This window comes from Falco punctatus (assembly GCF_963210335.1).
Source record: "Falco punctatus genome assembly, chromosome: 11".
NCBI lineage: Eukaryota > Metazoa > Chordata > Aves > Falconiformes > Falconidae > Falco > Falco punctatus.
Window position 1 is genome coordinate 27,448,518 of NC_137591.1, and position 22,133 is coordinate 27,470,650.

At 41.7% G+C, this 22,133-nt stretch overlaps 2 protein-coding genes across 4 annotated transcripts in view; one reads left to right on the top strand and one right to left on the bottom strand.

Moving 5' to 3' along the window:
• The window catches only part of NTMT2 (N-terminal Xaa-Pro-Lys N-methyltransferase 2), a 41,032-nt gene extending 39,421 nt beyond the window's left edge, over positions 1-1,611 (bottom strand). The window contains exon 1 of one of the 2 annotated variants that reach the window (XM_080407441.1): positions 1,472-1,611. The gene's annotated coding sequence lies outside the window, so the exon portion shown is untranslated. The remainder of the gene's footprint in view (positions 1-1,471) is intronic. The other variant, XM_080407440.1, reaches the window with a different exon arrangement.
• Positions 1,612-1,729: 118 nt separating this feature from the next.
• KIFAP3 (kinesin associated protein 3) overlaps positions 1,730-22,133 on the top strand; it is a 71,148-nt gene continuing 50,744 nt past the window's right edge. For both annotated transcript variants that reach the window (XM_080407370.1, XM_080407371.1), the window contains exons 1-10: positions 1,730-1,882; positions 6,695-6,826; positions 8,084-8,238; positions 9,374-9,429; positions 9,937-10,078; positions 11,604-11,703; positions 12,434-12,558; positions 12,932-13,030; positions 13,708-13,886; positions 16,200-16,362. In XM_080407370.1, the coding sequence (XP_080263496.1) occupies positions 1,851-1,882; positions 6,695-6,826; positions 8,084-8,238; positions 9,374-9,429; positions 9,937-10,078; positions 11,604-11,703; positions 12,434-12,558; positions 12,932-13,030; positions 13,708-13,886; positions 16,200-16,362 (1,183 nt within the window). In that variant the 5' untranslated portion in view covers positions 1,730-1,850. The remainder of the gene's footprint in view (positions 1,883-6,694; positions 6,827-8,083; positions 8,239-9,373; positions 9,430-9,936; positions 10,079-11,603; positions 11,704-12,433; positions 12,559-12,931; positions 13,031-13,707; positions 13,887-16,199; positions 16,363-22,133) is intronic.

A 22,133-nucleotide genomic window follows, 5' to 3' on the forward strand; every position in this document is an offset into this window, starting at 1 on the left:
TTATGTTCTAGCAATGTTGTGGAAATTAATCGCTCTAAGGTAGCACTTTATATTTCACAGAGTACTATCTTCTTCCATTTCCTGTTAAAACCAAGGCAGGCATGGCATGGATATCACAAAGTATTTTTTGCTGCTCTGTTACACATTAGGAAAATACAAAAATTTTCAGTGTTCAATAGGAGCAGTAGGTATTAAGTATTCATTCTTAATATTTTGCCAAAATAAAAACAAAAGCTTAGTTACCTATTACTTATTTCTGTATTACCCCTATGACTGGGTAGACAGCCGTTTCAGTTGTATGTAATGGGCCTGTAGTACAGCAAAGAGCACTCCAGAAAACAACACATACTTGGATCTGCCCTGCATCTTATTTCAGCTGCTGTTAGTCCTACAGAGTGATATTGTCCTTTTATTCTGAAAGCCAAACACCTATCTCTGCTTCTCAAAGCACTCTTGAAATAAACAATCTCTTCTAATCCCATGCAGTTCTATTGAGTTTTACATATATAAGCAGCAATGAAACCCTATTCCAAGAAAGTACAGTTCAAAAAGCCAAGACACTGCTGCCTCTAGTTCTATGTGTTAGTTTCTACCCAGAGGGACAGCAGGACCATTAGGCAGCTGGGGATGAGCCTGCTTTACTGCTAGTATGGATATTAGAATAAATAGCTTAGGAGAATCTCTGAGAGTGGATGCTGCTCTGATACAAACTTTAGTTAAACTACAGCCCATTAAGATAATTTCTGATACCTCTTGGATATGATGCTGCTTGGTTGTTCATTAGAGTGGCTGGGAAACAAGGTAAAGAGAGGATTCAGGTGCTGGCTGTACAGTGTAACTTTTGCAACATGCTTTTGGATTTTCAGCCACTTGCCTGAGACTGGAGCTACGTTAGCAGGGCTCTCATGCCTCTTGCGTGTTGGTGGCTAAGCAACACTGCTGCTGACCCAAGACAATGGTTATGTTTCAAAACATCTTGCTGATCAAGCCTGCCTTAGGGCTGGGCTTAGCTGAGAGGTGGTGCTGAAGAAAACTGACAGCTCAGATGACCGTAATGATGTTCAGGGGCAGGGCACCACAACAGCCCTGAACATAAAGTCCCCTTAGTCCTGCTGTTCGCAATTGCTGGAGTACCAGGTACTAAATAGGTGCGATCTTTCTCTAAGGACACAACTGTTTCTTGAGTTCCTCAGCGCTCACGGACCTGTGGCCGTGCCTCACCTGGGCCCCCACCCACTTTCCTCAGTGCCGTTAACTTTGCTGGGGGACCAGCCTCACTAGGTCTGCCCTAAATGGGCCTGCAGGCCACCATGTCCCACTGGCCCTCCTGTGAAGGAGCAGGCAAAACCTGAGGCACCAGAGGGGTTTGATAATGGCCCTGCGGGGTGCTGAGGCCTGTGGCACAGCCCTGGCCCTCAGAGGGGTCTGCTATACCCCCTGGGCTATAAGTGCTTCAGACCCAGGGTCTTACCTGGCGCAGCAGGCGAAGGCTGTTGCCCTGCCATTGCACCCGGAGGGGCACAGGGGACCCCAGCCATCATGTCACGGCACATCCAGGGGTGCCAGCAGGATTCGTGCAGCGGCCTCCGAGTGAGGCGGACACGGGGTGTGGAGGCCGCTTCGCGCCTCACGCCTCAGGCCGGCGGGACAGCGCCCCCCCCCTTCGTCCCCGGCGCGGGTGGGTGGCGGGGCCGCGCAGTGCGCGTGCGCGGTGGCCGCCGCGGGCAGTGGAGGTGGCGCATGCGCGCTCGGAGCCCGCGGGCGGGGCTTGCGCTCACCCTGGTAACAGCAGCGCTGCGGGGCCGCGCCCTGCTGAGGCCTCCCCCCCCCCCCTTCCCCTCCCCGCCGCCATGCAGGGCGAGGACGCCCGGTACCTCAAGAGGTAATCGGGGAGGCTGGCTGGGGAGGAGGGGGGGTGGCTGTTGTGGGGCCGGGGCGCGGCAGGTTGTGGTAGCGGCCGGGCGTGGGGCTGAGGCGCGGCAGGTTGTCCTGAGGGGCGGCGCGGTGTCGGGTGGGACGCTGTGGGGCGGGCGAGGTTGCGGGGTGGGAGACAGGTGTTGCCGGGCTGGGTGGGAGGTTATGAGGGAGCTGAGGGGTTTTAGGCTGTGGTGGGGGCTGGGGGGGAAGTTGTGGGGTGGGGAGGTGATGGGGCGTGGGGCTGAGGGGTTGAAGATGGGGGGGGCTGGGTGGGAGGTTAGGGGTGGGGGGGTATGAGGGAGCCGAGGCTGTGGTGGGGGCTGAGGGGGAAGTTGTGGGGCAGGGAGGGTAGGAAGGGTTAGTGGGGAGGTGGTGGGCCCTAGGGCTGAGGTGTTGCAGGTGGGGGGGCTGGCTTGGGGATGGGTGGGAGCTTGTGGGTGCGGAGGTGGGAATGGGGAGTGTTTTGAGAGGGAGATCCTGAGGTGGGTGGAGGGATTGGGATGGAGTGGCTGGTTTGGGGTATGGCTGGGGGTTATGGTGTGGGTGGGAGGTGCTGGGGTGAGTGGTTGGGGAATGGGAGTCGTGTTTGGGGCAGGCTGAGGGGTGGCTGGTGGGCAGGGGGCTCAGGAGGCTGGGTTAGGGAATGAGTGAAGGTGATAAAGTAGGTGTAGGGTAGCTTGAGAGATGGCGTGCTGGTGGTAACGGAATGTGGTAGTTTGGAGGGATGCACTGGTGTGGGGGTGGCTGTGGTGGCTCTTGATGGTCTGTGTTTGGAGTGATGCACTGAGGTGGCAGCAAGTTGGGAGGAGTGTAATAGATGCTGTTAGGTGATGAGTGAGGAGGGTTGTGTGGGTGTTGGGATAGGGCAGGTAGTTGCTTTAGGGAACAGGCAGGCTAGGGACCAGGGGAGGGAATGTGAGGCAATAAGGGCAGGTTCAGGGTGCAGCTGGGAAAGATGAACTGATTTGGGGGAGATGTTAGAGCATGGCATGGCAGATTGGGGATGGGGGGGGGGGGCGGGGCAGGCAATGAGTTGGGATGAATTGAATGGTTTGGGAGTTGGGATGGACCTGGGAGGAACTGTGGTGTGTAAAGCTGGCTGATCTCAGTGTGATGTTGAAGATATGATGAATGAATAGTGCCTTTATCCCGTCTTACTTGTCTGTGAGACCAGTCAGCCTAAAGAATAGGGTATGTATAGACAACTACTGAATCTCCATCAGTTGTTTCAGAGCAAAAGTGCTAGCAATCCTGGAAGATGTCAGGCCATCTAGGCCTGTGTTAAGATGTGATGTGTGAACACTGTCACTTTTTTTTTTGCCATGTGGGTGATTTTATGCATCACATCTTGAGTCCTGTGGAGTTTCTGCTCTTTCTTTGGGTTTTGATTATTTTTATTTTTTTTAAACTTTTTTTCCAGTTATTAACTGCTGCTATAAGTATATAAACTTGCTGTTTAGGCTGGCTAGGGTTTGTTGGGTTTTTTCCCCCCTTTGCTCATATATCACATATTAAGACCCATAAATAGAAGCAATGGAGAAAAAAACTTCTTGATAATCTTTGAACATTAGTTCTGTCATATAAATGTGATGACAGATAAAAATCAAATGGCTAGTTGTAATTAAATAAATAGCTGTAACTTTAAAGCAGCACCTATTTTTAGCCTTGCGTGTTCTGTTTGTGCCATTTTATGTGATTTTTGAGAAATCTTCTTTATTTTGTAGTCATCCCTGCAAAGAGTTGGGTTTTCTGTCTTTTTAGGGAGCACAAACCAAAAAACATCTGTTGTGCTGTGTAACGTGACTAGGATTGCGTGCAAGTCTAATGCTCCTCTGATCCCGATTTCCCTTTGTCATCTTCCACGAGCAGTCATCCTCCCACCAAGTCTGACTTGCTGGGATTTGTTACTAGATTTTCAGCCTTATCCATGTATGCAGTTTGTGCCACTTGTAATTAGGATAGTTTGGTTTTGCTTTTGCCCCCTGAAGGAATTAATAAAGGGTATTCACACACCAGCTTCAGTTATGTCAGCTCAGCTAGCACGGCTTTTGTCTGTAGAAAAGGCCTTCCTCTTTTAAACTGTTCATACAGCAGGATTCTTGTTGATGAAGCGGGCAGTGAATTGAAGTGAAAGGATAGGCTGATGTGTGAGAGCTCCCCAGTGCATTGCTGCTTCTACCAGTTACAAGAATGTCTGTATTTTTAAATGTTTTAGGAAGTGACTTACAAACTCAAGATGGACAGAAAATCGGTAAAACATGTTTGTTGATTCGAGGGGGGATTGTTTCTCTAAATACTTTTTTTTTTAAGTAATTTTTTGAGTGATGCTGGCAGTTTGAATGCAATGTTTTCCAAACGGAAAACAACTTCAGTAGCTGGGTAGTGCATTTTAGTATAGGTCTTCAAGCAGTTCACAGGGTAATATTTTTATCAGAGGGGGAACTTGGATGTGAATAGATTTGTGACTCTTAGCTAGGAAATACCTCAAGTAATGATGGTGGTTGTCAACGTGAGAGGGCAGAAAATCTCTGTGGCTCTAATTTCTTCAGCTTACCCATCTGTTCCTCTTAAGGACAGAATTAAACAGGGGAAATGCTAAAACCTTTTAAGCAGTCTTAAGCTGAGGTTCTGCTGGTTTGCTAAGCTCATCAGTGGTTTACTGCTGCCAGAAGAAGGAGGGCTCACTCCTTCCTCTTTACCCTTCTTTAGCCCTTTATAGAAGCGTTATTCCCTTTCTATAGAACATTTGAATTAAGTAACGCACTGAAAAACTCTGTCTACCCAAAACATGAAGCGTTCTCTGTTGGATTGCTGGAATTGGCTGTGAAGGGGTTTGACAAGCCCTCATGCTGAACCAAGGTGACTGCCAGGAGCAGGGAAGACATGGGAAGATCTAATCCTTTTGGCAATTATGAACTGTTAGTTCACCTTAGTTCTTGTAGAACTATGCTGAACTCCTTTGGGCCACTTCTCTACCAATCTTGTTCTTTTTATCCCTAAATATTACCAAGCTGTCACTTAATGGAGCATTGACTGTCAGGAGGAGCATTTGTGGTTGGGATCTCCTGGTAGGTCTAAATATGGGGGAAATATTTTTGGGGGTAAGGAGCAAGAGCCAGTTTCTTCTGAAATAGATATGCTGTAAGCTTTCTGCCCTGCAAGGCTGGACCCTGTGAGAACAGTCTGTAGTAAAGCATTTGCCTCAAAGTACCACTAAAGGGAAAAAACCACAAGTATCTTCAAAAAAATCTTAAGTGTTAAATGGAGTTCTGCTACAGTCTCATCAAGGAAGATGCTGCTCTTCAGCAGTGAGCTATATTTGTTTGCCTGGTAGCTTTATGCCCTTGTAAGGCTGGTACTTGAACTAGACTTTTTGTTTCCCACAGCAGACCTTTCTGTGGTTTGTGGGGTTTTTTGGGCAGCTCTATCTCAAGAAAAAGAATTTTTTTGCAGTTTTGTTCTGCAGAAGGAAAAGCTGCCACCATAGTAGCGGGGTAGATGGAGACACACATTGCAAATATTTTCTGAAGAGAGTGGTTACACTGAAGGCTGCATCCGGATTTGGTAATGTTTCCAGCACTGTGAGGCTGAAGTAGATTTCCCTGGTCTATTTGTCCCAATGCCATAGCTAGCTGCTGTCTCATTTATGCTGATACAACTACTGGTGAAGCCACCTGTAAATCTGTTTATTGACATGATCTGTCTGAAAAAACCCAACTCCCAAACAAAATCCCAAAACAAACCAAAAACCCCACCCACACACCAAAACCCAAACCCACATTAGGGAGTTGTTTTTCGTCTGTGGTGTTTTAGCAGCCTGATTTGTGGTGTGGCTGTACATACTCTGTTGGCAATACCAAGGCGAAAATGGGCAAGTGTCAGCTTTACTACCAAAGTCAGAAATGTGTAACTAAAATCTGTGGATGTGGTTCTCCCATTGCTTGAAAACAGAAATGAAATGTATCTTTATGGCCTTTGATCCATGGCCTCTCCTTATGGCCTTGTATCTATGTGGACATGGGGTTGCTGGCACAAAGGAGGAGAGAGCAGGATAGGCCCTTTTGGCAGTGATGTACCCACAGTGCTTTCCTGGAGAATGCTTTTCCAAAATATCTGTAGCTGTAGAAAAGCAGGTAGACATGCTTAATTTATACCTGTTGATGGCAGCTGTTGATCTGGTAATCCCCTGAGCCTGGCAACACACACAGTGAGGTAAAGAACATAGCAAAGATGTTCGTGCTTCAGGAGAGAATAGTTAATTTGAAATACAAATTACTTTGAATTCATTCTTCATAGGTTTTTTAACTGTTAAGATTTAGTCAGGTGAGTCCTTGAGGAAAAATTTCCATTTGTAAATGACTGTACTAGATCAATGTCATTAGCAGAAGATTTCTCAATACTGACAATGTAATTGGGAATCAACTGGGAAATTCACCACCTCTGTGAAATGCATCTTCTTCCTGATTGTAGTTCCTTAAGAGAGCTGGGAGACTCAGAAATCAAAGATTTATCCTGTTTCTTCCTTACATCTGTGACTAAGGCTTCACTAATGGCTTGGGTGTTTCTGTACGTACTAGAGGTAATAGTTAAGGATAAGCCACTATCACTAAGCTTTGCTACAGCTGTGTGAAATGAAATATGGTGTGCAAGGAGGGCAGTGCTTGGGTTTAGGGTCTGAATAGAACAGGAGACAGGTGGCTGTTACTGATCTATGTTCTGATATGTTTTCTGAGCTTTTCATTTAATCAGTAACTCATTTTTTTATTATTTGTGGCAGGAAGGTAAAAGGAGGCAACATAGATGTTCATCCATCTGAGAAAGCCCTCATTGTCCACTATGAAGTGGAAGCAACGATTCTGGGAGAGCTGGGAGACCCCATGCTGGGGGAGCGCAAGGAGTGTCAGAAAATGTAAGGTCATTTTAGCATGTTCTGATAGGATTTTTTTTCTGTTTTTCGTAGAGTCATAAATTCACTAACTCAAAGCATCAACAGCCTGTAAGAAATAATATGTTCTAATCTTTATAAAACTCAGTGCTAGATTAGCAGAGGGTTTAGAAGCCAGGAAACAATGTGCGCCTAGGAAAGTTAACAACTAAAACACATGTTGTAAACTTTTTCATCTGTGTACTTCAAGGTGTTTTGTAAAGAAAAGTGATTACTCCCATTTTATGTGGTGAGAACTTGAAGTAGAGAGAAGTGATTGGTTCCTACTCAAATGATGGTTAATGTTGGAGCAAGCAATACTGTTGAACCTTCTGACAGCCTTATGCTTTAGCTGTTGGCTCTCCTGTTGTTTTGATCTGTCACCCCTGCTAGTGATTTCACTATAGTACCTGTGTTTTAGTTTTGCCTAGTATTTCTCTTTTAAGAGCATTAAAATATTCCCCATTGGAAAAGCCCACAGAATTATCATAAATTTAGTTTCCAAGCTGCAAGTTTGGACATTTCCTGGGTTTTGTCTCTATACTGAATTCTTTTTGAAAATTTGAGCTGAAGTAGCTACCTGTCTGAATGCAATGTAAGAAGAATAATTGAGGGGGGGGAAGAGAATCCTTAAATTGTCTTAAATATCAGATATCAGAAATGTTCATCTTTTTTCAGATGACTCAACATAACTTGCATCTGCAACATGGTGGAATTCCTTTGATCCATCCTATTGTTAGTGCCCACAGAGATTTCTTACTGCTCATTGCTTGTGGACCTGACTGCAGGTCTGACAGATCTATGGGAGACTGCTGACACTGCATCTGCAGGCACCACAACGGAACCTTCCTGTGTAGTCAACTCCCGTAGCCATTTCTCATTTTGGTTTTTTTGTGTATGCAGTACTACTTTGCAGTCCTGCGTGCTTTTTTTGGGGGTGTATTGCAAATAAATTACTGGCTGCTGTGTCTTACAGCAGTTACAAGGGATCTGTTTGTACAGCTGCATTTAGTGTTGCTGCTTGTCAGCTGATGGACGGTTATGCTCTGTCAAATCTGTTACTTGCCATTTGGAGTTGTAGAGAGCCACTGCTTTCGCATTTCCTTTGTAAGCCATAGGATGGACTTTGGGGGTATCGGGATCACATTTCTGCTTCAAGAAATTAATGACTGTGTAAACATAAATCGAAGGACTGAAGATATACAAATTTAACAACTGAGAAGAGACCTATCTGTGTTGCAGCATTCGGCTAAAGAGTCTTAATGCAAATACAGACATTGCTTCCCTGGCTCGAAAGGTGGTTGAAGAATGCAAGCTCATTCACCCCTCCAAACTTGCAGAGGTAGAACAGCTGTTGTACTATCTGCAGAATCGCAGAGATGCCTCAGCGGGAAAAGGTAAATAATACAGGAACAAAGTAGCTTGGGACGGCTGCTTCAGCATTGAATAACTACTGTGTGAGGTTTTTCTAGCTGAGATCCGAACCTGCTTGATGTATGACTTCTCCAGAGGTAATGAGAGCGGGGAAGATGTATAGTTAAATCACACTTGGAAAACTGGAGGGAGGGACTTACCTTTCTAACAACCGAAGTGTATATTTTTGTTAGTTAAACTTAGTATGGATGCTTCTTATTGGCTGCCCTGTGCTATAGCAGGCCTTGAGAGGTAGAGATTCCACTGTTTGGTGCGGCCTCTTCATGTTGCATCTGCACTTGCCCGTGACATCAAGGGATTGTACTAGTATCTCCCTAGAAAGATCTGTCATCACCTGTTGCAAGGGTAGATAGTGTTCCTAGGCTGAATTTGCGCTGTCTGTAAAGCTGGAGTGAGGAGTTTCGGAGTGTAACAGACTTGGGTACAGTGTAGCAGACTGCTTGGGGTAGTTCTCTCATCTTCTTAAGTTCCTGGCATCCTGGTGGTCCTATTTATCTCTTAAGTTTGTCTTAAACTTTCTGCTCAGGGGACAGTTTCATATTTAACACCTGACCCTGCATTACTTTGTGGTTAGCAAGGCTCCTTGCAATCATAAAATGGTAAATTTTGTTCTCAATTGGATTCTTACCTTAATGGGATGAGTTTAAAACTAAGATTAATGTTATTTACATGCCCTAATTGTAACTGCTTTGGATGTTTACCCTCTTTTATTCTGTATATATGTCTTGGTGTATCACAGGGCTGCTTTGCCACAGTGTACAGGCAGAATCAAAGCTGCTAAGGTATGTCACTGTGGAAGTGAGTTTTGTCACTTGGCTTGCACTAAGGTGTGTTACCCTCTGTCTCCCCAGCTGACTGGGCTGTAGCTGATCATTTATACTGAATAGCTGAAAGGGATCTGAGGGTTTATTTTGCTCCCTGTGGGCTGTTCTGCTTCAGGAACCTGACATACCTTAGCTGTATTAGTTTGGCTGGTCAGCTGAACACAAAAGGACTTTGACCTTGATTTAACCAGTATGTTTACTATGAGAATACTGGGTATTTTTTTCATCTGTGAATATGTGTGACTTAACTGCAACCATGTCTTTTTCTTTACAGAAAAAAAAGAGAAATCCAGTAAGCCAAAAGATCCACCCCCATTTGAAGGAATGGAGGTAAATATTGGTGTTAGAAAAGAAATGTAAACCCCATTTACTTAAGTGGTTATATAAGGGAGGAGGGGAGAGGAAATGCTGAATTCTCAGGGTTTTTTGCTGCTTGTTTTTTAAACAAAGAACTTGGTTTGGAAATACTGCACAATGGAATAAAAATTATCTCCATAAAGGGTAAAATATTTGACTTGCATACTTCCCCCCCCCCCCCCCCCCTCCAGCTATAACACGCAGCAGGACAGCAAGTGAGGTCTGGAACATCGGACGGGACGCAGGGAGTTGTGTCTGAGCATCCTTTGTTTTTTGTAATTAAATCTTCTCAGATTTCCTGGTGTTCATTAGCAGTGATTCTGGATGTGTTGAATTTTTTTCCTTGTATTTTATTTTTTCCTAAGATCTTAACTCAAAGGTGTGCATTCTTTTGTCTTGTGATTGAATAATGTTGTGATTGATTGCATTGAATTGACATCTGTCCTTCTCTGTGAAACCCTTGTTTACGACTACTCTCAGATTGACGAAGTTGCCAACATCAATGACATGGATGAGTACATTGAGTTACTGTATGAGGACATTCCTGACAAGGTGCGTGGCTCTGCCCTCATCCTGCAGCTGGCTAGGAATCCTGACAATTTGGAAGAACTGCTTATCAATGGTAATTTTAAAAACAAATGGTAACTTCTCTTAATTTGGGATTTTCTCTAACTTGCTAGGCTGTGCTTCTCAGTATGTAATAAGCTGGATGTCAAAGCCCAGTTGGATCTGTCTACAAATGGATGCCATTTAGATTGTTCTTAGGTGGGCCTAACAGAAATTGTCCTGCCCTCAACAGGCTTCATCTGTTTTTTCTGAACCTAGTTAATTTGATGCTAAATTAACTTCATTTGGCATTGCTGCTGGAACAAGAGAATGTAGGGTTATATCCTGAAGATCAGGAAGCTTGCTTTGAAACTGGGGTTTGCAGGCTGACATAAGTTTAGGTGTCTAGTTTCCAAGAGAATTAATAAATTGTATATGGGTGTATCACCCAAGTATTTCACTAGCACACCATACTCTTTTTGCTTATGGATCCATTTTAAAATCTTACTGGAATGCATGATAGCAAATTCACATTGCTGTCATTTTGTGTCTGCATACGTATGTGCTGTCCCATGTGCATTTTGAGAGCTGCATCAGTGTGGAATAATGCGTGTTGGTAAATACATATGTGTACATGTATATGCATTATTATTTCCCATTGTCCCTTTCTTCTGAGGCAAAAAAGGACCTTACACTCTGTAAAGGTGTCAGACAAACAAAAGATAAGGGCAATCTAAACCAGACTTCTGAAATGGTGGTAGGTTAGTGTCTTAATTCAGTTAATTTTTTAACTTGTCCCCTTTGTCTCTTTTACTGAGCTCCTGTACTCCCACATTCCTCAAGTAAATGGTTACTCCAGTATGTACTCGACCCATCCTGTGATGTCAGTAAGCAAGATTATTGTAAGAATTGGAAGTGAAGGGGAATAGTAAGCCATCAAATAATGGCTTGTCCCCATGAGTTGTTGTGAATATTCCAGTGCTTGAAATTGCCAGCTGCTGCTTTTCTCATTCTGATTGTGTAACATGGTGTACATGAAGAGGGACTAGATAGGGGAAAGTGAACAGAAAAGATAAGTGATTCAGAGAGGAAAAGTAACCTGAAGTATGACAAGAGGAAATATAAATAAAATCATTAAATAATATAGAGTTGCTATGGGGAGGGAAATAAATAGAAGTGCATGAAAAACGATAGTTGTCAAGGTAGAATTTTAAGGGGATTTGGAAGTAAAAGTAATGGTTTTAGGTAGGGGTAGTAGTGTAGTAGGCAGCCACAGTGTAGTATGCAACATGCAGCTGGCAGAGACCACAAGATCTTCAGTTTAGTAGTAGTTTTAAGTTGACCTTGGTGTTAGGTTGCAGTTCTCTTGCATGTCACCTCTTATGGTTTGCAAGTGGATGACCACCCAGGGTACTCTATTTTAGTAACATCTCCAAACAGAACTTGTGAGCAGTGTTACCTGTTAAAATGAGGTACCTCTGAAAATCTTCCATTGGAAAACTTGATATATGTGGAATAAGGTGTATTCAAATTCTAAGTCTCACGATACAAAAACAGGGAAGTGAAATGCTGATGCTTATCTAAATGTTGTTTCACTTCAGAAACTGCCTTGGGTGCATTGGCTAGAGTGTTGAGGGAGGACTGGAAACAAAGTGTGGAACTTGCTACCAATATCATTTATATTTTCTTCTGCTTTTCAAGGTGAGTGCAGAGCCTCTGCGTATAGGACCATAAGAAACATAGTGGCTTTTCATTTGCTTTCTGCATGGCAGTGTAAAACCTCGCTGAAACGGGCAAAAAATTTGTTGAGAGAGAAACATGCTTGTTATAAGTGACAAAATGGAGGCACAAAAAAGAACCCCCATGGTGAGGCAGTGTGTAGCAGAGCCAGAAAGGATTCTGACCCATAGCTTACAGGCTGAGCTGCCAGCTTTTAATTCCTTTAGCATTCCTACAAGGAAGAAACAGTATTAAAAACTGAAATGAGTGCTTGCTCTTATTTAGATATACCAGTGTTTCAGCATACCCTGCCTAGAAAAAATTCAAACAGAATTTGCATTGCAACTTGATTTTAGACCTCTATGATATTAACGGTGAGTGGACGGTCCTCTGAAACACTTATATTATGAAAAGTGGGGCTGATTGGATTTTCCTTTATGCATGAAAATTAGAATGTGCTTTTATTTTGACTTGGAACAGAAAACTGTTGCTTGTTTTTCCACAGGTTTGGAAAAAATATTCATGTTTTCAGGAATTGTTCTTGTTTTGAAATAATTTTCCAATAAGGAAGTGTTATAATGGGGCACAGAGTAAATACCTTTTTTTAATACAAGTGATGCAGAATTGGGGCACTGCTACCGTAGATGTCAAAACAGATTTGGGGTGGTTTGTATTTATTTTTTTTCTCACAGATGTGTTTTCTTCAATGTAGTTTTTCTCAATTTCATGGAATAATAACACACTACAAAATTGGAGCCTTGTGTATGAATATCATAGACCATGAACTGAAGAGACATGAGCTTTGGCAGGAAGAACTTGCTAAAAAGAAGAAAGCTGATATCCTTTTGATATGCTGGGACAGCTTGATGGCTTCTGACTTGATAGCTGTTGTTGGCTTATATGAGATAAGCGTACAGCAACTAAGCTGTAGTTACTAAAACAACACAAGAAAAAAAAAGTTTTATCAGCAGTATGTCTTAAGAATGTTTGTGCTGACTATTAGGATGTAATACATCCAGGACTAGGAGAAGAAAAAAAATAATGCTGTATATTACAGATGTAGCAAGTTGTTGCTAAGGTAGTGTCTTTATAGTTGCTGTTCCATAGATCTCTTGCTTTTTACTAGTGAATTAATAACACCTTTGAGGACAATACACAGTCATCTAGGCTCTGTAACATTTATCTGAACTCCTTAACTTTTGTGATTTACTTGATGAAGATCCTGAAAATCAAACCTTGAAAAAGGACTATGAGAAAACGTACAAGAAATATCAAGGACTGGTTGTCAAGCAGGAACAGCTGCTCAGAGGTACCAAATCCAAACAGGAAATTATTTCCTTGCTAGTGAATGTGTATAGAGGGTTCTATCGGATGATTTTCATAACCAGGATGTCTTAAACATACTAAATGCATGGATGAATATGGAAGAGCATTGCCAAAGAATAGGGAAAAGATGAGTATTTAATCAGATTGATAGATCACTTTAAAAATCATTAGCATACTGTCAGACAGTCGTAGGGGAAAAACAGCAAAAGTGATCCACTTAACTTTTCTTTGCTCATGATATGTTGGTTTGGGCGGCGTTGAGTATTTGTGTTGTGTACATTTGATTTCTTTTTTTTTTTAACTTGGCCTGTATCTGACTCACATTGAATAGCTTCTGCTTATTTAAGTTTTTGTACTAAAATAAGCTTAATGTTAGGTTGAAATTATCTGAGTGGCATAGCTTTTCAATAGTTCCCATTGGAATATAAACAGATTCTAGTGATCATGATTTTATATTACTTTCAAAGCCACTATTAGAATTAATCTTTTAAATGCTTTCTAAATGAGAATAAAAAGCATTCATGGTCAGTTTCCTTCGAAAGGCACTGGGCAGGGAGGGAGCTGAATACTTTTGAAAGTCTTAAGCACTTAATGTGTATATAGAGGCTTGTTAGTTCTGTTGTCTTTGATCTGTTGTTGTAATTTGTCTTTGACTTTTAGTTGCACTTTACCTGCTCCTAAATCTTGCTGAGGATACTCGCACTGAGCTGAAGATGAGAAACAAGAACATTGTCCATATGTTAGTGAAAGCACTGGACCGTGATAATTTTGAGCTGCTTATCCTGGTTGTATCTTTCTTGAAGAAACTCAGCATTTTTATGGAGAACAAAAATGATATGGTAAGGCTCATAGCACTCTACTGCAATATCAGAAAGGTATGGACTCTGAAAACTGTGCGGTTGGAGGGAAGAGGGAGACATCTCTGTCCCCATGCTAAATATCTGTAGCACAGATTATCCTACTTTGTTACTAGTAAAATGAGTAAAAGAAAAGAAGTACAACATCCAGTGTAACACACTGCAATAACTTTTGAAGAACTGTCATGCCATACAGTGAAGCTACCTCAAATTATGATATAGGAAATTCCAAATTTTGAAGCCAGCGCCCCCAAGTCTTGTCATAGCCCCACTGCTGGAGATGCCCATAACCCTGCCCTCAAACTAGACTCTTTTGACAACATATTGCCTCTGCCCTGTATTGTCTGGGAGGGAGAGGCAGTTATCCTTTTGCAGTTTGCTAGATTAGTTTTCGTATTTCATAGGTCAGCTTGGTCTTCAAAGGCACCTCACAACTGTTCCTTCGTGCTGCCAGTGGCTCGTAAGAACTGGAGGCAGTGTTGCTCATCATAAACTTTTTTTAGATGAAGTCTCAAACTTCTGAAATTGTAGCTATTTTTTCTCTTTAGCCTCTAGCCCAGTATCTTCTTTACTGATTTCTTGATGGCTTTTAGTAGATACATGTTTTCATTTCTGTGCCTTTATGCCAGTTTGATAAATGAAAATAATTTTTTTTTTTATCAAAGAGGTAATCTGAGATTAATGTTACACTTGGATTGTGAGATGAAAATATCTGTGTAAATGCAATAGGAAATTAATTGTATCTTTGTTACTGGAACTGTCGTTTGAATGTCTATGCACTAAACACTGCAGGCAAGAGGTATCTCCCTTATTTATATATGGGTATCCGATTTCTTAACAAAAGTCAGACACCAAGCATGCATTTGGGGGGGGGAATGTAGACTGTTTATTAGATGATTGGTCATTGGTTTAGTTTATACTTGTGTAATGCCCTGAAGGACTTTAGGAAAACAAGAATTAGCTCTCCAGCCCACTGATTTGCTGGCACACTTTTGCATTCCACTTGATTTAGTAGAAAGACAAATGAAACAAAATTGTTAGATTTATTTTATTGCAGTGTTTTAACAGTTTTGAAAAGACTTTTGAAAAGGTTTGTACGCTTCAGGTCAGCTGTCTGTTTGAGCATTTCTTACTGACAATAGACACAATACGTTTTTCTCCACAGAACCTACCAATGGAGAAGGTGTTCTAATATTTATATTAAGCAATAACATAAAAATGTCAAAGGCAAAATGAAGCAAGATTAGTTGTGCAACATCCGATTTCAAGTAAAACTGAATAATCTATGTATATTTATAGCACATTCTTTCCTTTGGTATTCAAGTGCCATATTAAATTCAAAACAGTGCAGTAGGAATTCGTGCTATCTGATTATTTTTGATCAAAGATATCCAGTCAGTTGTTTGATGCCGTGTGGGGAGAGCTGTAGTTTCTTTTCTTAGTATTCATTCTGTTGTGTGTATAACTGGAAGGCTAGTTACATACATGCAAAAGTTTGATGAATGCAAAGTAATTTTATGTGCTACTTCTGGCCAAAGAAGGTTCTGGGAAACAGAAAATGAATGCATTTAAAAGGTTATGTCAAATAAAAGCAGAAAAATTTTGCTTAATGCTTAAAAGATGATAAAAAACTTTCTGAAGTCTTGCCAGTCAATGCTCAAATGTCTTTTCTGGCTGGTAAAGGGAACACGATCTCAAGAACTGATACCACTTCTCAGTTCCTGGATTCCACTTCTTAATTTGAAAGTGATACATGTTTCAAGATTATTTTCATGCTTTTATTAAATTAATGTACAGGATGGTATGCCTCTTCTGAGAGCACATGCAAAGTTCTGTCTAGGGGTTCATTTGAAATTCATAACGAGAGGTCTCAAATTCTTTCTGGATGCCAACTTTCTGCCTTTCTTGGTTGGGTATCTCTTTGGCTGTAATGTTAGTTGCTCCAAGGCTGCTTGTGTTTGAGTTTAAATGAGTTCTCAGCCCTCCCAAAATTTTGTCTTGCAAGTGATGTCTCGACCAGATTCTTGCAGTATTCCAACTGCGAGGAATATTTCCAAGATATCTGAACTCTTTGGATTCAAAAAAGGTTTTGAACCAATTTAGAAGACTTCAACCACAAAGACATAACCAAAGTTGCTTCAGATGAAAACGTGTTGACAGTCACTATTGTGGGTACAAATTGGATATGTATTTGCATACACATGGGTGTGAACATATAACACAGAGAGGGCTTTTACATTGAAGACAAACCTACGTTTGGATGGCTTATAGATTTTTGTTTTTATTGATATGCAGGTTGAAATGGATATTGTTGAAAAACTTGTGAAAATGGTACCCTGTGAACATGAAGACCTGCTGAACATCACTCTTCGACTCTTACTAAATCTCTCCTTTGACACAGGCCTAAGAAATAAAATGGTACAAGTTGGTCTGCTTCCCAAACTCACTGCACTTCTAGGTATGTTTTCTTTTGTTCTAATATAGACATTTCAGCAGGGATAGTGTAACTGTGTGCGTCATGATAGAGTGTGCGTAGAAGTTGCTACATCACTTTTCTCTTTGCTAAAGAACTTTCTCACTACTAACTTTTTATCATTCAAACCATCTTTTCAGATGCAGGTTTAAGTGGAAGTTTAAAATTACATGGTTCCCAGCAGATTTATTGTTAGGTTCTGTTAAACTGTTGAATGAGTCTTCTGGTCTTTAAAAATAACTTTGATAGTTCACATGGTTTTCAGGTAGCTGACACATGGGTGATGCTGGTAGTACTGGGGGAGCACCCAGGAAAAACAGCCAGCAACTTCACAGAGCTTTGCTGATGGGATACCAACTACCTTTTTAAAAAAAAAATTTAAAAAAAAAAAGTGAAGCTTGATATATTTGCTGTCTCTTGTTACCTTAATGGTCCAGATAGATCAAAAATTTCCCAGCTTTGTCAGCTTCAACTCTAGGCAGTACTACTTTTTAGACATTCAGCTTGACAGTCTGTAAGTTGCATAAAGATCATGCGAGTACTTCAGATACAAGTGAAACTTCTTGTTGGCTGTGAGGGAAAGCCATGGAGAACATAATGAGTTTGGGAAAAGCAGAGGATTGTCTAATTTGATCATTGTTATAAGCTAGAGTTCTCAGGAGAGATATTTTATTGCTCCTTGTGTGCTTTTTGGCTGATGCTATCTAGAGGCCACTCCGGCAGATACACTAAAAGTTTAGCAGGATTTGGCCATCAGAATTGTTGAGTGCTCATTTTAAAGTGGGAGTTTGAGGATCTTGTGTGAAACACTGGTGCAAGATGTCATTAAAGCTTTCTGAGATATGTTGGGTTTGGGATGTGCCTAAGTCCAGCGCAGCCAGTGTATGCAGATGTGATTGGAACAAGTGAAATGCAATGGTGAGTCTGTGAGCTTTCTCCTCTAGCTTTGTATAGTGTCGTAGGGTTGTTCGCCTTCTCAGTTTTATATTCAGCCTCAACATGGCCTTATTGCTGTTTACTATACAAGTTAATACCATGAGAACTTACAGTGGTTTGGAAGCCTTAATCCTGTTGCTGATTAATATAACAGCTACCTGATATATCCTGAAATGCCTCAGACTTTTTTTTTATGCTTTCTGCCCCACATCCATGTTTGCACTTGATGTCCTCCTCTGGGCTGAGCTAGGAGGGAGAAGGAAAATGGCATTTGGAATCTCTCTCTTCTTTATACTTTTTTTTTTTACTTCCCCTCACGACAATGTTATTTGGCAGTAAACTGAGAAGTGGAGCTGGTCAGGAAATAATATTTTCTTCTTGTTTGAGAGAGGAGCTAGGTAGTCTGGTTCAGCTCGCATTGTAAGCTTTTTGAAGCAGGAACTTGTTTCTTTTGTTCTAGCACTGTGGTCGAAGGCTAGGGCCTCTGGGTGCTTGTCATGCCAAGCAATGGCACAACACAAATTACTGAGAGAAATCCCTGCTTCCAGTTGTTCTCCATTTAATATTAGTCAGACTAAACTCACCAGTTAAAAATCTGCTTTCCAGTGTCCAATTCTAATGTGGAGAGGACAATTTCTCTTCAAACACCATTCTCTTGGACTTGTAAGTAGGCTTGTGCAGAAGGCTGTTTAGCTCAGAAGAACCGGCTGCTAAAATTGCAGTCTGTTCCTGAAGTGGCTGTTAGGGTAATCTACAGCAAGTTCTGCTAGTACTTCTGCTAGTACTTCCAGAAGCTTCACTGTCCATGTGGGTCCATGGATGATTCTTCTTTCCTTGCTTGACTTGGAAGTCAGATCCTTTTTTTTTTTTTTTTTTTTTTTTTTTTTTTTTTTTTTTTTTTTGGCATGGAGGCATGTGCTGTTTGCCCTAGCTCCTCCCTGTAGAAATTCTTGATACTTGTTTTACAGTGTGCTGGTTAGAAAATGTATGTAGAAATACTGTGTATTGCTTGTTTCTAAGCCAGCTCTGTGATTTGTGAAACTTTTTTTCTTCATATGGTGATTCTGATAATTCTCAAATACATCACTTTGTGTATCCTGTCTCAGGGAAGCCTGCAACCTTGACAATAAAATAATCGTGTGCCAGATGCCCCTTTTATATGGGTTACTTGGGTATTAAACACACATTATTCAAGTCAGTACCCTTCGGCTTACATTTGCAGGTCACCTTAAAGTGCTAACACACCTCAACAGCTGTTGACAAGTTACCATACAGCTCCTAATGCCAAGAGGTCAAGTTTGTTGACTCGGCCTACTGAAATTTAACATTTGTGCATGCTGTGTGTTTGAGTCTTTAGCATTGGGTTTGAGATGAGTGTAGTAGGTGTTTAAAGGGAGAGTTGAGATTGCAAAGAATTAAAGGACAGGATTTGTCAGACAGCGGTTTAGGGCTGAGCAGTGAGGTGGTTGCAGTCTGCAGTTCTGGAAGATATGCTGCTTTTCCAAGGGACATTTAGTGGCTTGGGTGCAGGAAGGCTCTAAATGTAGGTGGAGGCTGGAAGCAGAGGAGTTGGACCAGCTTCAACTGAGCTATTGGGAACGGACTCAGTATGGCATGGATATGTTGGAGAAGGACCATCTTCTTTCTTTTACTCCAGAGTGTTGAGGCTGCTGTTGAAAGCATGGGCATGAGAAATTCTGCTTAGTCTTGGTTTCCTTTTTAATAGTGCCAATGCCTGCTTCCCCATGTAGCTTTGCCAGTCAACACCACTTGCTAGTTTTTGCGGCTTCTCTTCACAAGTCTGAAGTATTGTATACAAGACTCCTCTTGCGCTCTCTGGGCACCCAAGTTAATCAACTACAGCTGGCCTTTGTTGTGTTCTGGATCTCAAAGAACTGGGTGCAGTTGAGGGAAATTTGGCTTCAGACTTGAGATCAGAAGCTGGAACAGAGCTGTGGAGGCCTATGAGCTGTGGCCTGCTGTATTTATGTTTCTCCATACGCGTGCTGCTTAGAGGTATGAGAAGAGATTTTGTTTTGTGCGCCTTCAGTTCTTTAAGAAAATCCTTGTAATTGTTGAGTCACCAGGGCTTTGTGGAGAACTTTTTTTTTGGTGCTGGTGGCTTTGCTTTAATACTTAAAATTGTATTTAGACAGATCTTTCTTTTTTTATACATTCTCTCTGTGAATGCTTTATGGGTCAGTGAAGTATGGCTTCAGTGGACTAAGGTGAGAATTCACGTGAATTCACCAAGTGGTTTAAGCTAGACATTTGCCTGAAATGTGGAAAACACAGATTCAGTGCCTTCTAATCATCACCTCAGAAGTACAGACCAAAGCAGCACACTATAGACTCTTCTGTGGAGGCTTGCTTCACTCTTGCAGTGCTCTCATTTGCTTTACATCATATATTTAAGTGGAGTGGAGGAATGGTTTGCTCTGAATACAGACAGTAGTGTGGTGGTTAGCATATTAGCTCGTGGAAAAGTATTCTCACTGAAAGGGAGAAAAGTAGAGCTTAACTTCAAGAATAAACACATTCACATCCTTTATCCCTAGGAATGCTTATCCACTGGACAGAAGGGAAACGTTACCCTTTTTCATAATTCTTCCCCTGGATGTGTGATTGGTTTCTAAAGTAACCTTGGCAACAAACGGAAGAAAACATTGTCTATAAGGAAGAATGAAAAAACCTCACTCCTTGTTTGGACCAAATCCACTTTGTTTTTCAGTTAACTGGCCAAACCAAATACAAAATTTTTAGTACAGCTCTCTTAAATACACGCACAGCTTGTGATTCATATTCTTCTAATAAGGGTGCTATTTTGTGCTGGTTCTGAGTGGTTTCTTAGCCTTTGTGAAGTGAGACAAATAGTTCTCCATTCTCCATGAGAACAGCAGGAAGTTTGTACAGCAGAACCAGCTGAGTGCTGCTGTGTGTGTTATGGCAGGCTGCAGACTTCTTGGTGGACCTTTTTTCAGAAGGAGCTCCTGGCAGTATGCAGGTGTGGCAGGCAGTACTTCAGTTCCTGGGTCCACCTTTGAGTTAGTTATTCCTCTCACAAGGTTATGAATGATAGGGAATGGTGCAAAAGCTGTTGCAGTGGGAACTGTGTTGCAGCTCAAAGGGTAAAAGGAGTCTGTCTGGCTGCATGCAGGGAGCAAACTTTTTTTTTCTATGATGTGTGCATTCATCCCTTTGAGCTGCTGGATTTTTCTTAGGTGTACTGAATGCATATTGTCTTGAAATGCCATTTTTTTTTCATGCACTTCCCAGAGCAAGCCATGCTTAAAGAATGTAAAACTGTTATGCTCGCAAGTCAGACGGAAGTGTGTCTCCTTGGTTGCTTGAAGTTGCTAGCTGCTCTTGAAAATCGAGGGCTGACTGAACACAGGTATTGGTGAGCTGAAAAGTGGGCAGGTCACAAACCAGTACCAATTGCAGATTGGGCCCAAATGGGACATGGAGTGCAGAAGGATTGTGCATGTGGCTGTGAAAGTGTTGCACAGTGCCAAGGTGTTCAACCTCAAAAAGATTTTAGGTGGCGGTAAATACCTTGGGTTATGTTTTCCAATACATATTAGTGACTGAAAGAGAATTGGCTTTGTGGATTTGTATTCAGGCAAGTAAATGAGTGTTTGTTATACCGCATGCTGAGATACAATGTGATCAGTCCCAAGTTGCAGTGGTACAGTTTTGGCAGTCACAGTACTTATTGAGCCTATATGCCTTATTGATATGAGTATCCTGGCCTGATGTTCTCAATTTCTCAGTGTTCCAAGACTAAATGTCAGTACACTGAGAAGTAGTAGGCACCTGATCTTATGCAAAAGTCTAAGCGCTGTGCCATAGTTTGCAAATTCCCAACTCTGAGTTCTTTATTTAAGCTGGAGATAGAGCAGAGGGCGACTTTGACAGTCTGATTTGGTCCTCGCTGGAGAGTCCGTCTTCACTAGGTTCATTGATAGAATTTTTGAGAGTTTTATTATGTAAAATCTTTTCTGGAAACTGCTGAAATTCCTCTGAAATTTTTCCGTTCTTTACAAGCTAGGTTTAATGAGCAATCAAAGAATTGCCAAACAGTTGTATGCTGGGTTTCTTTAACAATCGAGTCTTGATACGGTATGCAGCCAAGCTGGATTATGTGTTGACTGCTGTTTAAAAACCCAAGAAGTACTTTGCTCTCTAATTAACGGAGTGCTGTGGGTTTTTAATGTTCTATTCCTTTTATGAAAGTTTCTTTTAAGAAGGCTTAAAGTAGATGTGTTCTCTTTATGAGTTCGCTTGGCCTTTTTGTAATGAACTTATTATGGAGCTTCACACATCTGTTGAAAAATGGAGCTTCTTATAGGCTACTGCAGTGTTTTTTCTGACTTTAATAGGCCTCGTTTATCCTATAAAGCAACATACATTTTCTTACCTGATCAAGTGAGCAAACAATAGGGGTCAGATGTGGCAGAGACCCTAACAAAAAGCACATGTCCAGCCATCAGGGTGAGGTAAAGTCATATCGGGATTGCTTGAAGTTATTAATGGCAGTAAAATTTATGCTTCCTCCTGTTTTCCCAATTAAATTGAGAAACCTTTTTTTCCTGAGGTGGCTCTGCAGCAGCTGGTTCCAATACTTGTTGTGTGAATATTGCCTGGGGTGTCTCCATTCCTTTATAGTAGAGGCTGGCTGAAGCACATTAAGTAACAGTTCAACTACAGGGACCAGTCTGTTGGAAAGCAGTAATTATTAAGGGATTTATTTTAATGGTAGTTTTTTTATCATTTGTGGTGAGTATGGCCAAGGCTTAAAAAACCCCAACAACCCACAA